We start from the raw sequence: 14,988 nt of genomic DNA, 5'->3' as shown, positions 1-14,988 counted from the left end.
CTTCACGTTCTCCTTCTAATTCTCCCTTTGGTAACAAAGCAAAACTTGAGAAGATGAGCAACTCATCACTAGGTTGGCTATAGAGCAAAAGCTCAGTAAAGACTTTGTGCGATGAATAAATGCTTTGCGAGTTCATTATCATTCACTTTATCTGTTTGTAGTCCTTCTCCCCACAGTTTCTGGGAATGTGTATGAGAATAACAGCAGAACAGGTGTGAGAAAGTGAAAGAAGCCTCCCCAGGCACCAGGAGGGGGCCTTGGGAAACACATACTGCCTCCCAGAGGGCCATTCTTCTGAGGGGTCTTCATTCTTAAATATTCCTATGCAAGGGCACCATTCTCCTGTGTCTCTGAATGACTGCTTTTTTGGTGTCTGTGTTTATAGCCCTCTGTACTCTTCCAGTTCAGTGCTGACTGAGGGCAGCAGTGGGGGTGGGGTGAGGTGGTGTCAACCTTGAGTCTCTGAGTATGTTTTGCTGAAATTAGAGGCCAAACTGACATGTGTTCATTGTCTGACTTTGCCCAGTGGAAGATATGCTTGTTATGACTAGAGACTTTGTTTTGCTCACTGCTTAGCTCCAGCATATGCTTGGCACACAGTGGGGCCTCTATGAATACATGGAGAATAAATATATTTGAACATATAAATTTAGATCTCTTGTGTTTAATTCACATTACTTGTTTCTCCTACGACTATGGAAAAGAAATGGGAATTATCTTTAGAAAAGAACTGTCTTGGTTTCTGAAGTCATAAAAAATGCAGGATTTTTCTCAGCATTTTTAAAAAGCACAATTGATCTTGCTTTTAATTTTCTTTTTATAGCACTCTGGAGAAGGACCATCTGAAAACTTTACTTATTAATAACTTGCCAAAGAACTGTTGGCATCCAAGCATTTGAGAGCTATGCACTTAGACCCGTAGTTCTTAAATACTAGGAACCCTCTGATGATCCTCCTCAGTTGTAGAAGACACAATGACAGGAGAAAAGATTGTTGATGGTAGAGAGTAAATCCACACTTAACCTGAAATAGAGTTCAAGTTGGGATAACTGTTTTAAAACAAATCTTACTGCACACCAAGAGCAAAAGAAAGTGAAAGTGTTAGTCACTCAGTCATGTCCAGTTCTTTGAGACCCCATGGACTGTAGCTTGCCAGGCTCCTCTGTCCATGGAATTCTCCAGGCAAGAATACTGGATTGGGTAGCCAGTCCCTTCTCTAGGGGATGTTCCTCACCTAGGGATCAAACCTGGACCTCCTGCATTAAGATGGGTTCTTTACCATCTGAGCCACCAGGGCAGCCACCATGAGCAAAGAATTAATACACATTTGAGTCAGAGGATAATGGATACTTGAATGATCAGAAATATCAGCCTTCATATGGATTTACGCCCCTTTGCATGTGTGCACACATAAGATTTCTTTTCAGTACAAGAATACCTCACTTCCCAACAAGAGAGAGCACCTGAAGATAAACACGCTCATATTTTACTTACATAGCTCAAATGGGTTGATCCTTAGGCGGTGCTGGTGTGGAAGACTCCAGTCGATGTGAAGTCTGGAGCTTGGACAAGTCCCATCTCCTCTTACAAATTTGCTTTTCTTCTTTTAGAAAATGTAAACTGTCACTCCTGGCCCATTTCAATCTCATAGTTCTGTTGTGAGAAACAACATAAAACAGTTGAGATTCTACATTTGGCAGCTCTTTTTGAACTGTAAGCATTATTTAAGTATAAAATAGCGATCGTTTCATTAAGTCAAAATTCCCTGCTCAGAGAGCAGTGACTTGGAATACAGAGATGGTCAGTGCATGTTTCTAAGCCAGTTTATGTTGGAATTGGTTGATAATTAGCTCCACAACTTCTGTGAAAGGAATATATTGCCTTGTTCCAGATGGCATGATAATTCTTCTCCAGGGGAGAGACCAAAGATTGCCTGGGAAAATGCCGTCCCCTCTCCAGCAAGGCTCTCACTGGATCAATTGTGCTCAGATGGAAGTAGATATGTGAGTCCCTATCTGCCATCACCTGCATTTTTGAAGAGAAAAAGAAGAAGCATTTATAAACTTCCTTTTCAAAGTCTGGAATGGATCAATTAGTACCTAATCTGTCTCTGCTGAAACCAAGAAAAACTGGAACATGGCAAGGTGAGTCTTTACTTTCTTCTGTTGAGCTGCTTTGGGTTTCAGTTTCAGACTGGTAGCTGTTGTTTGGTCACGAAGTTGTGTCCAACTCTTTGACAACCCCATGGACTGTAGCCCACCAGGCTCCTTTGTCCATGGGATTCTCCAGGCAAGAATACTGGAGTGGTAGCCTTTTCCTTCTCCTGGGGATCTTCCCAACCCAGGGATTGAACCCAGGTCTCCTGCACTGTAGGCAAATTGTTTACCACTGAGACATGGCCAAGAAAGAATGTCCGAGTTGGTGACCATAAGACGAGGGTTGTTTGGGAAGGCTAAACAGGGCTGCTTTCAGGGGGCACGACTCCGGAACCTGATCTCCCTATTGGGTCAAGATCAACTTGCCTCCAAACTTGGAGATGTTCTTTTCTCCTGCGGTTTAATAATGATTTTATTAGTCTGCTGAAGGCTGCCATAGCAAATCGCCAATAAACAGTGGCTTGAAACAACAGAACTTGATTCTCTCACAGTTCTGGAAGCTAAAATTCTAAAATTGAAGTGCTGGCAGTGCCCTCTTCCTTCTGGAGGCTCCAGAGGAACATTCTTTTCTTGCCTGTTCCAGCTTCTGAGGGCTACCCTGGCCTTCCTGGGTTTGTGGCTGCAGCTCTCTCCTCTCTAAGCCTGCCTTCATATTGCTTTTTCTTCTAGTTATCTATCAAATCTCCTTCTGCCTCACTTTTTTTTTTTAAATTGGAGGATAATTGCTTTATGCTGTTGTGTTGTTTCTGCTGTATAGCAATGTGAACCCAGCTCTACGCATACATATATACCCTCCCTTGTGAGCCTCCCTCCCATACTGCCCACATCCCACCCTTCTAAGTCATCACAGAGCACCGAGCTGAACTCCCTGTGCTATATAGCAGCTTCCTACTACTATCTAGTTACACAGGGTAGTAACATATGTTAGTGCTGCTCTGTCCAGACTCACTGTTCTGAGCACCTTTGTTATTGGATATAGGGCCTGGCCAGATAATCCAGGCTGATCTCCTCATCTCTAGATCCCTAACTTACTCACATCTGGAAAGACTTTTTTCAAATAAGGTCCTCTTCAAAGGTTCTGAAGATTAGAACATGGACAAATGTCTTTGAGGGTTACCATTCTACAAAAGACAACAATTTTAACAGTCTTTAATACAGTGTATATAAATTGATACACTCTTTCTGGTGAACAGTATGCCTATTGTACTTTAAAAAATATTTGAGTACCTACTGTGTGCCAGGATTGTTTCAAAGCCTTTAATCAATAAAAATGCAGATGCCTTTGACCTGGTAGTTTTTACTGATTGGAATTTTCTTATAGATATAGAAAAAGATCTATAAAAAATTTTTTTTGAGATGGCAGCTGGTGGTAGCATTGTGTGTAAGAGAAATGCAAATAATATCAAAGTGTCCATTCAAAAGGCAGGAAAACCATGTTGTATTCAAATTCATATTACAGAATGTATGTTGTGGCTGTTAAAAAGAAATAGGCCTATACTGATATGGAAGATACGTAAAGTGGTAAAGTTGGGCAAATTACAGAATTCTTAGTAACATACATCAAGAAAAAATAAGCATCTGTATAGATACATATGTTGGTGGGCTGCCACTTTCTACTCCAGGGGATCTTCCTGCTTCAAGGATCAAACCTGTGTCCCTTGCATCTCCTGCACTGGCAGGCAGATTCTTTACCACTAGCACCACCTGGGAAGCCCCAAAACTTTAGGGGGCAATGACAAATCACAGGGAACTCTAGTGTTTATTTGTTTGTTTGTTTTTTAGAGAAAGTCTGGGGGAAGGAAATGCAGAGGATGAAGGAAATATCTTAGTTTTATAGTTTTATGAACCACTGAATTTTCTAACCTTCTACATGTTATTTTTATTTTTTAAATAATGTAAGTAGGTATTATCTGGTGGTGAGAATTTAGGACATTCATTTCATTTTTTAATCCATTATTCCGGAGTTTTATAAGAAGTCTGAGCCTTTTCTTTCCAATCAACTTGAAACTAGGCTTGGGTCTTTCTTATTGCCTGGGATATTTTCTTCCTTGATTTGTATAATTATTGTTGCTCTTCTGTCTGCCTTTTTCTACTTGTGAAATTGATTATTCTTCTGTTAGGTCTCCAGGATTTAGCAGCTAATCTCTTCTTTTCTGCTCATGATTTCTAACACATTGAATTATTGCTCTGCTGTTTCAGAGATTTTTTTTCACTTGATCTTCTGGGTCACTTGGGTCTCACCAGCGACCACTCAGTTTCAGCTAAACTACTGAATTGTAAAAGTTTCAAAATCATATTTTTAGTTCCAGAAAGGTGTGTGTGTGTGTGTAGGGCAGCTGTGCACACATGCACATTATTCACGGAACCCAAGTCACCTTATTATCTGTTTATGCTGCAATTGTCTGTTTCAGTAGAGGTATGCTCTGAATATATCTTCTTCCTTAAGGTTCCTGGTTTCCTGGAGCTCTTGAGCTTGTCATTTTTTCTCTATTTGCTTTGGGGCTGAGTTCAAGTTGCTATGGAATTTTCTGAGACTGTGGTGGAGCCACTGCTCTCTCCCCCAGCTAGGCTGATGGTACAGCTGAAGCAGGTATTCAGACCTCTAATGACAACAGGGCTTCCTTTGTTCAGAGACAGAGGACCTTCCTTTAGACCTTGTCAATGCTTCCATAGGTCTTTGGGGGTCAGGGAGACATGACATGTCTTTATTGGTTAATGTCTCATTTTCTCTTGTGGTGGGGGGTGGGGGGTGTCCAGTGAGCTTTAGCTCCAAAAGTGAAATCTTCCCTTTCAGAACCTATGTGTGTCCTGTGGCTCTCTTCTGGTTTGAAGGGGAGAACATCTTGGCTGACTTTCAATTACTGCCTCCATGCTTTACCCACACACCACCTGTAGGTGCCCCACCCAGCCCAAGCCCAGCCTCAAGCAAGACCCCCAGCACTTCTACAGAGGCATGAGCCTATATTAAAGGAGCAGAACAGCCCAGTTAAGGCCAGCCTAGATTGCCTAACCTTTAATCCATCCTCAGACATGAGAACTGCAACAGTGAATGAGAGTTGATCAAAGCCATTGGTTTATTATACAGCTACAGCTTACTGATTCCAGAAAGAGGTGGGATGCTTTCACATTTTTATTTTTTAAAAAAGCCAACAAACGTGTGTTGTTTTAAAAAAAAACAACAAGGAAAATATTTAACAGGTGGAAAAGAGAGATCTGATATAAATGCACTAAGATGAAGTTGTAGAACCTCAGGGTTAAAAATACTGGACTTAAAAAAAAATACTGAACTTATTTTGTTTGACTATAGGGGCCTACGACCAAAGTTCTGTTTCATAGCCCCTGACCCAAGAGAAGGTTTCCCTGGGGGCTCAGATGGTAAAGAATCTGCCTGCAATGTAGGAGACCCAGGTTCAATCTCCGGGTTGGGCAGATCCCCTGGAGAAGGGAATGGCTAAAGGGGCCAACAAACCTTTATTAAATAAATCACCCTTGAAATAGTCCCAGTGAAATCCTTATCTGAGAGACTAATTAAGAAGAATTTCCCCCATTGTATTTCCGTTGTTGGTCCTCGGTCTGTTTAACTATCTTCCTGACAGGGAACTCACTACCTAAGAGCTCTTTCTTTTGTGGCACAACAATAGCTATTAGACTTATTGTGTTGAAGCAAAGAAGAAATCTAGTTGACAGTGTGAAATCTAAATAATTAAAAAACAGGAGCTTTTCCCTCCTTAAGGAGCCCCCTCAGATAAATGGGCATATTTTCACCAGCTGATAAAGGAGCTGCTATGGATCAGAACAGCTGCATAATAGCTTCCATTTAGCTCTGTTACCTTAAATTCCAGCCAGCTCCAAAATTACACTGCTTCATCTATAATAAATGATTTTCTTTCAGTTGGAAAAAGCAAAATGATCCCTTTTGGATTAAAATTACCTACAAATGTAATTAACAGCATCTCATTTTGTTAGCTCATCATCTTAACTCTCTATAGATGTCTTTACATAGGAAAAATTGACATTTTTATTGTGTTCTTGATGTATTGCTTACTAGTACACACAGTTATGGGGCCAGTCCAGACACTCTGTTGGACTGAAAACAAATTTAATTTGTGTTTACTGTAGTGAGAAATAGCATTAGATTTAAACAGTTCCTATTTCATGTTGCATAGTATCTTAATATTCACCAACCTGCCTGAATGTAAGTAAGGCTCAAAGGCAGAGACTATCAGCTAAGTTCTCTCTCTCACTCATCCTTTTGGAAGAAGTTAATATGAAAGTCTCTATTCAATTTATACCAAATGATCAGTAAAATGATGCTAGTGATAAAGAAGCCGCTTGCCAGTGCAGGAGATAAAAGAGACATGGGTTTGATCCCTGGGTCGGGAAGATCCCCTGCAGGAGGGCATGGCAACCCACTCCAGTGTTCTTACCTGGAAAATTCCATGGGCAGAGATGCCTGGCAGGCTACAGTCCATGGGGGTGCAAAGAACTGGACATGACTGAGCGAATGACCACACACACACACACTATCTAAGGTACAGTGTTTGAGAAAAGACCTCAATTATATTGAATGTTTATTATAATAACTATTACTAACCAGTAGTACTGTGATTTTTCTTAGCTTTGTGAACTTTCTAGATCATCACACAATATACTGGATCTTCAGACTCTTCCCTACCAGCAATGCATTCTCTTATTTCCAAACAGAACTGGGCTGTTTTAATCTAGTTCAAGAAATAACTTCACTATGACAATAAACCTTTTTAGCTGACTTCAGAGGTCAAAAGCTTGTGGAGACTTGGTGAAGAGGGCCAGGAAAAATCCCAAAGGCCCTGTGATAGTAGTGCTGGGCTCTCCTAGCTCAGGCTGTAGAGACTAAAGAAACCATTCAATTGGTTAAAAGCCAAAGTCAGCAGGCAAGAAGTGTAAGCCTGACAACTTAGGGGTTAAAATCATCCATCACTTATGGCTAGCTCTTCTCTGTTGTGTTCTAGCATTAAGCAATATGCTTGGCACAGTGGGTATTTAATAAGTGCATGTGGAATAAACAGAGGGAGGTGAGATTTCTTATCAGAAACCAAAAGAATTTTTCAATGTGGGCCAGTTGATAGTTAACTACGCAGCAGGCAGGTTCCATTTTGAAGTTTTCTTCCACATCCAGTGTATTTTGGGGTATCACCATGATTTGCAATTATAGGCCTTACCCATCGCCCCTATTACTAATATGTCTCACATATTTGGCAAATATGTTCTGCACATGGACCATGGCAGACATCGCTAATGGATTGCAGCACTGCATTTTTGTTGAGCATGGATGCACTCCATGGCACACATGGAGACGTGCCGTCCAGATTCCCTTTCTGGATGGATCTGCCATGCAGCTGCAGGGAGTCTGGTCAGCAGACACTCCAGCTGTTGGCATCTTTGAGGTTAGCTTCAGCTCCAGAGTATCCCCTGCTTGGAAGTCTAGTTCTTCCCAGAACAGCTTTCACCTAGTGATTTAGCCATGTAAGTGGCTAGGGGAGGGAAGGCAGTGTGGTCATAAAGGCCCAGCCACTCCAGTGCTCTGTTGGTCAACTCTGATGGAAAATGCCAGCTCCGGAGCACTGCTCATCTCCAACTGGAAGTTGGCTGAGGCTTTCTCAGGCTTGCTTTGTGCTTTATTTTCTCCCGCTGCCTAATCCTGCTTCTTTCCCTTCTCCTCATAAATGTCAATCCCTAATAAACATCTCATACTCCAGACTCTCAAGGTTTCAGGGTCTGTTTCCAGAAACCCCAACCTGGCAGTCGCCATCACTAGATTAGAGCTGGCATGTGGAATTAAGTCCGTTTTCCGTGCCTGTCCTTCCTAAGGCCAGTGTTCACTGGTGATACAATCAAGATACTCTCAACATTCCAATAATTCCTTAAAAACAGACAAGTCCAAATCCTTCTTTGGCCTGGAGGACACGGAGGACACAGCTAGTTATTGCTGATCTGATTCATTTCAGCAAAAACTCATGCCTTCCTTCAAAGCATTCAAATAACATCCTTCATTTTCTGAGACAGGGTTTCTCAATTGTGGCACTATTAACGTTAGGGGCTGGCTCATTCTTTGTTGTAGGGGCCCTTCTCGTGCTTGTAAGATGTTTAACAGCATCCTTAGCTTCACCCACTGCTGCTGCTGCCACTGCTAAGTCGCTTCAGTCGTGTCTGACTCTGTGTGAGCCCAGAGACGGCAGCCCACCAGGCTCCCCTGTCCCTGAGATTCTCCAGGCAAGAACATTGGAGTGGGTTGCCATTTCCTTCTCCAATGCATGAAAGTGAAAAGTGAAAATGAAGTCGCTCAGTCGTGTCCGACTCTTCGCGACCCCATGGACTGCAGCCCACCAGGCTCCTCCATCCATGGGATTTTCCAGGCAAGAGTACTGGAGTGGGGTGCCATTGCCTTCTCCAGAGATTTTTCTTAGGAGGACACTAATTCTGATTTTTGGAGGGATAAATAAGGGTTAGGATTATGAGTTATTCTGACCGTGTTCTCTGTCATCTCATTCCTGCCCACAGGTTCCCCACCTCTGCCTCCCCTGCCCTTCCAGTTGAACCTGGGGATGGAGTGTTAACTCTGACTCACTTCGCAGCTTTGCCTGAAGAAATTGAAGGCTGAATCTTGAAGGAAATCTCCACTGATAATATAAGAGCTGTTCAGAGGACTTCAAAATACCATCTCCAGCAGTCAGTGCCTCGCACGTTAATGCCGCTTACATAATACCTATCCATCTACAGGATTTACAAGGGAATAGAAAGAAAACTTCTCTCACAAAATCAAACTTCCTGTCTTTTAAGGTCAAGTTTTAGAGAAAAATGTGCTGGGCTCACCTTGTGGAGCATATACGTACCCAGTGGGGAAGACTGGCCTGAGTGATGCCTCCAGTTTCCAGGAGGTGCTGGGGCTGTATAGCTCCAGATGAGGGCTGGCAGTGGTCTCCCATTAATTAGTGCTATGACCTTGGAGTCAATCCCTTCCTCTCTCTGGGCTTCCCTTTCTTCTTCTGTACAATTATTCCTTAAAATTTTTATTATTTTTTTAATATCAAATACTTGGCTTACTTTGAATCAAGCATAGTCTGGTGCTGTGGATAGAGCAGTAAGGCTGTTGTGGTTCTGAGCCCTCAGGGAGTTTACTGCTTACAGCTGAGCTGTCTATGCTGACTGCCACGAGACACACATTGCTACTGAAGTTGAGATGTGGCGGGTTCAAACTGGGTTGTGCTGTAGCTGTAAAAAAAAAAAAAACAAGATTTTGAAGACTTATCATGAAAAAAATCTAAAGTGTATCTTCAATAATTTTTTTTTTGATAACATGTTGAAATGGTAACATTTTGGATGTAGGGTTAAATAAAATACATTAGTACAATTAATTTTATCTGCTTTTCACTTTTTAAAAATATGCTATAAGAACTTTTAAAATGATATCTATGACTCCCATCATCGTGGAGATTTCCTTCAGATTTCAGCATGTTACTGCACCCCCAAATTTTAATGATCTCTGTTAAGTAACATGCTTAATCTTCCCGTAAATATTCACTGAATGCTGTTAGTTACTGGAGGGCCAAGAATCAGAACATAGGTTGGTCTAACTCCAGAGGCCCCTGCTCTTCATATGTGTGTGTGATCAGTTGCTTTAGTCATGTCCAACTCTTTGTGACCCTCTGGACTGGACTGTAGCCCACAAAGCTCCTTTGTCCATGGGATTCTCCAGGTAAGAATACTGGAGCGGATTGCTGTTTCCTCCTCTAGGGGATCTTCCCGACCTAGGGGTCGAACTGGCATCTCTTACATCTCGGGCATTGGGAGGCAGGTTTGTACCACTAGTGTCACCTGGGAAGTCCATACACATATTGAGAAACTGCAGGCTGATAACAAGTTGTTGTTGTTGTTGTTTTTCATTTTAAGAAGCATTTTAAAATTGACATTCATCAAATGTCTACCATGTGCCAGTCAGTGGTGTCCACTGAGCATGAGCAAAGAAGCTATAACCAGACTTCCTGGGCTGAAATCCAAGCTCTGCCATGTGACCTGTGTCTCAGTCTTCCCATCTGTGAAATAGGAATGACAACAATAGTTCCTTCCTCAGGGTTGTGGTGAGGGTTAAGAGACCTTATTCTTGCAACGGTGGTTGTTAAATAAAACATGTCTTATTTAATTCTCACCATGACTCTATTCTGTCCATTTTCTTCATGAGTTAAGCTTGTTGCCTAGGGTGGAGCATGGCAACATGGTAACTAAGTGTCAGGGCCAGAATTCAAATCCTGGACTTAATGACTCCAGTGCCTGAGGTGCTTCTTGGGTTGAATTCATGTTTCCTGTCTTCTCAGAGGCTGACTTCCACTATCCTTCATCAGAATGTTTACAAATAAGTGCAATGTGCCCCTTCCTATCCTCCCTTCTTTTGCCCACGTTCAGCCCTTTATCCTCCGCACAAAAATGGTAGATGATGCTTTTGCAAATAGTAATATCCCAGTCAAAGTCACCTTTTAAATCCTATGTTCCTTCTTTCCTCATCTTTTTCCTGAATCACCACGTGAATATAACTATTATGTGGGAAAGACTCATATGAAGGAAACTATGGACAATTTGCGTGATGGAAAGACCTGGAATCTGAGTGATGGTGGCTCAGCTCAAGTCATTGCTAAGCTATAGCAGAGACGAGAAAAAAAGATAAGTAAGACTATGAGAAGGGGACGACCGAGGATGAGACGGCTGGATGGCATCATGGACTCGATGGACGTGAGTCTGAGTGAACTCCGGGAGATGGTGATGAACAGGGAGCCCTCGCGTGCTGCGATTCATGGGGTCGCAAAGAGTTGGACACGACTGAGTGACTGAACTGAACTGAAGACTATTAAAAAAAAATGAAGATCTCATTTTAAAACTTGTTATAACTTTAATCCTCTCCCCAGAAAATGAGGCCGCTTGTATGGAGAATGGCAAGAATAGACTTTAGTTCATTTGCACAATTTCATTGCCTACTGCAGAGCTTTGCACACGTTTCTTGTAAAGCAGGGATCTCCAACCTCCGGGAACTAATGTCTGATGATCTGAGGTGTAGGTGATTTAATAATCATAGAAATAAGTGTGCAGAATAAATGTTTTGTGCTTGAATAATCCTGAAACCATCCCCCCATCACCCTGGTCTGTGGAAAAACTCTCTTCCATAAAACTGTTCCCTGGTGCCTAAAAGGTTGGGAATCAGTACCATAAGGGCCAGAGAGGGAGGTATCTTAAGCTTTGCGGGCCATTGCAGTCTTTGGCACAACTCTTCAACTCTGCCACTGTAGTTCAAAAGCAGTTACAGAAGATACATAAACAAATGGGTATGGCTATACTCTAAATGCTGAATTTGAATTTGAATTTCATATAATTTTCATATAATTTTTTCATATAATTTTCACTTCTTTTAATTTTTTTCAGTCACTTAAAATGTGAAAACATACGTAGCTCATGGACTGGATTTGGCAACTGGCCTCAGTCTGGCAGCCCCTAGTTTACTCTGTACCAGGAGCAATGTGCACAAGTAGGCCTGCGTTTACTCTGTCAGAGTTTACATGAAATTTCTGAGTTGTCTCAATGTGGGAACACACTTTCATATTTTACCAAAAATATTATTCTATGCTCAAGAATGTTTGGGACAGATTGAATTCAAGCAGAGTTTTTTTTACTATAGGACTTCTCAAGAAAATTTAATTTGCTCATGTACACTGTAAATTTCCAAGAGGGGGTATAGGGCAAGGGAAACTTGCCAAGCTGGACTTACTTAACTGCAGAATCTTTTTACGAAATGGAACACTGTTCACAAGTGGTGTTTCATGGAATGCACTGTGAGAAGACTCTCTTCTCTTTCTATATAACAAAATGAAGTCATTTGCCAAGGTCTGCCAGGTGCTGGACTGAAAGATTCATCTGAAGCCGAGGTCTTCCTCCTTCTAGGGTCATCCTCTCTCTCCCAGAGGCCAGACAGTGTTTTAGAAGTACATTCACTCTTTTGATACAAAGATGGAAATAATCCAGAGAAAAGTCCATTTAGTTATTTCCTAAAGCACATGATGCTACTTGTCATTTGGTTATGCAAACCCTGGGTTAATTGCTTTGTTGTGTCTGTGACTCTCAGTCCTCTTAACTCAACCCACCATCAGCTGCTGGATTCATTCCCAATTTCACTCTTCTTACCTGTATAATTGCTGCTTTAATAATTAACTGCAAAGCCCATCTGACCCTAAGCTCCTTGGGGCCGGTGCTCCCAGTGCCCCAGATGAGATGGGGGAAAGCTCCTACACTTTAAAGCAAGGTGTGAGTTGTTTAAAAGCAAACATGAGGCACTAGGATTTAGTGGGACCAGTTTTGATTAGAATCAGAGAGCCTTTCAAGAAACTCATGTAATATGAATGATTCTTGAGCCCGCAGGTGCTAAAAGACTTAAGAGGAGAGTTGTATCTTATGTGGGAGTTAGGGTTTAAAGTTGGCACATAAGGCAGAAACTGTGTAGGTCAAAATCACCCCTTGAAAATCCTTTAAATCATCAATAAAGAGTCAAAAAACCATGACTCTATGTGTACTCAGTAGTATTTTAGTCTAAAAAGCTACAAAGCAATTTCCCCCCTCTCATGTTTAGCCACAGATGAAGCAGTTGGCTGGCATTTAAAGGCTTCGCTGGACAGAAACAATCTCGTCCTTTTTAGTGGTTGAGTTTCCCTGAGAGATTTGCACCTCTGATGTGGCCTGTTTGCCCTGAAATGTCTTATCATAGATGACTTTAGATAAATCACACTGGGAAAATGTGGTTGTATTTTTCATCTGTCCTCCTTGGAGGGTCCCAGATTTCTTTTGAGTTTAAGTCCATTTATCTCTGTCATAGTGTCCTTGGCATTGTGATTCTGTACTCTGAAAGACCCTGGCTGGATGCTTTACCTACTCCCCAGAAAAGATCCTGAAAAGGACATGGGTTAAATGTAATGGGCATGAGTTTGAGCAAATGCTGGGAGATAGTGAAGGACAGGGAAGCCTGCCTTGCTGCAATCCATGGGATTGCAAAGAGTCAGACACAATTGAGCGACTAAACCACAACAACAAGGAGATATTATCCTGGATTGTCTGGGTTGGCCCAATGTAATCACATGTTCTTATGAGTGGAGGAGAGAGAGAGGCAGAAGAGGGAGAGCCAGAGAGAGGGCAGTGGGAGGCAGCCAGGGGTGGGCTCAGACTGACATTTGTCTTTGAAGATTGAGAAAGGACATGCTGGCTGAGGGACAGAATAGCCTGTAGAAGCAGGAAAAGGCAATAAAATGCATTCTTCCTGGGAGCTTCAAGAAGAGATACAGCCTAGTGAGACCCATTTCAGATGTGTGACCTCCAGAACTGTAAGGTAATAAATTTGTGTGGTAGAAGCCACTAAATTTGCAGTAATCTGTTACAACAGCAACAGGAACCTAATGTACTGTCTCAGGAGAGGGTGCACACTCTGTAAGGTGGAACCTGGGATCCTCCTCAAGTTCTTAATAGTAATAGACTCTTGGGTGAAGTACTTCACCCATTAGGGCACTTTCAGTGATTGGAACTTTCTGTAATGATGAAAATATTCTAGATCTGTGCTGTTCAGTGTGGTGGCCACTAGCCCCGTGTTGTCTGTTGGGCTGTGCGACTAAGTGAGTTTTTATTTTAAATGTAGACTTAAATTCAAATAGTCTAGTGAGCAGCATCATTTCAGAGCCTTGATTTTCACTTATAAAGAGGAGGTAATAACAGAATGTAACTCATAGGGCTGCTATTTGTTAATGCATGTTAATTCAGTTCAGTCAGTTCAGTCGCTCAGTCGTGTCCGACTCTCTGCAACTGCATGAACTGCAGCACGCCAGGCCTCCCTGTCCATCACCAACTCCCGGAGTTCACTCAGACTCACGTCCATCGAGTCGGTGATGCCATCTAGCCATCTCAATATAAAATAATGTATGGGCTACTTTCAGTAAGAATGAAAGTATTTTGTATCCAGGTATGTGAGGACGTCTCATTTTTTGTAGGATTGGAGTTTTGTCTCACCTCTTCGAAAAACAGAGCAATTTGGCATAATCTTCCATGACTTTTCTCTTTGGCAGATTGAATAAATTTGTTACTCTATCGATGTTTTTCATATGCCTGTTTCTAACCTTGGGTTTCCCTGGTGGCTCAGTGGTAAAAGAATCTGCCTGCCAATGCAGGAGACATGGGTTTGATCCTTGGGTTGGGAAGACCCCCTGGAGAAGGGAATGGCTACCCACTCTAATATTATTGCCTGGATAATCTCATGGACAGAGGAGCCTGTACGGTTATAGTCCATGGAGTTTCAAGAGCCAGACACGACTCAGTGACTGAACAACAAATCCATCGACACTTTTTTGTATGCCTATTTTTAACCTTTTAAGTTACGTGAACTTCTTTCCTAACCACATGCAACATTTCCAAATTTCTCTAAAGCGGAATCAAGATCTATCCAAGTTAATAGTCATGTTTGGCTGCCAGTCACAGGAAGCAGGGCATCCATAGCTTGGGTACCAACTCTGGCTCCACGAGGTTCTCCATCTTCCAGGCTCCTGGCCTTGTCCTGCTCCATCATCTCCCACACCTCATCCTCCTTCCCTTCCTGGGTACCTGCTGCCTTGCAGAGGGTATGAACATCATCAGCTCTAATCTGCTTTTGCCTCCCTATTTCTTATTCTGTATATATGCTAGAATGAAGATCTTCCTTCTTGATAACGGATTGCTGGCTCCTAGGGCCACGGTTTTCACTGAAAATTCAGGTGTTCCATCCTTATTTCTCATCATATGT

At 42.1% G+C, this 14,988-nt stretch overlaps 1 protein-coding gene across 1 annotated transcript in view; it reads right to left on the bottom strand.

The window, feature by feature from the left end:
- Positions 1-1,600: 1,600 nt before the first annotated feature.
- SNTN (sentan, cilia apical structure protein) overlaps positions 1,601-14,988 on the bottom strand; it is a 56,015-nt gene continuing 42,627 nt past the window's right edge. The window contains exon 4 of the mRNA XM_040246581.1: positions 1,601-2,025. Coding sequence (XP_040102515.1) covers positions 1,825-2,025 — 201 coding nt within the window. The 3' untranslated portion in view covers positions 1,601-1,824. The remainder of the gene's footprint in view (positions 2,026-14,988) is intronic.

This window comes from Oryx dammah, unplaced genomic scaffold, assembly GCF_014754425.2.
Source record: "Oryx dammah isolate SB20612 unplaced genomic scaffold, SCBI_Odam_1.1 HiC_scaffold_9, whole genome shotgun sequence".
In the NCBI taxonomy this organism is placed as follows: Eukaryota; Metazoa; Chordata; class Mammalia; order Artiodactyla; family Bovidae; genus Oryx; species Oryx dammah.
The sequence above is the reverse complement of the archived record's forward strand: the minus strand, read 5'-3'. Positions and strand labels throughout refer to the sequence as shown.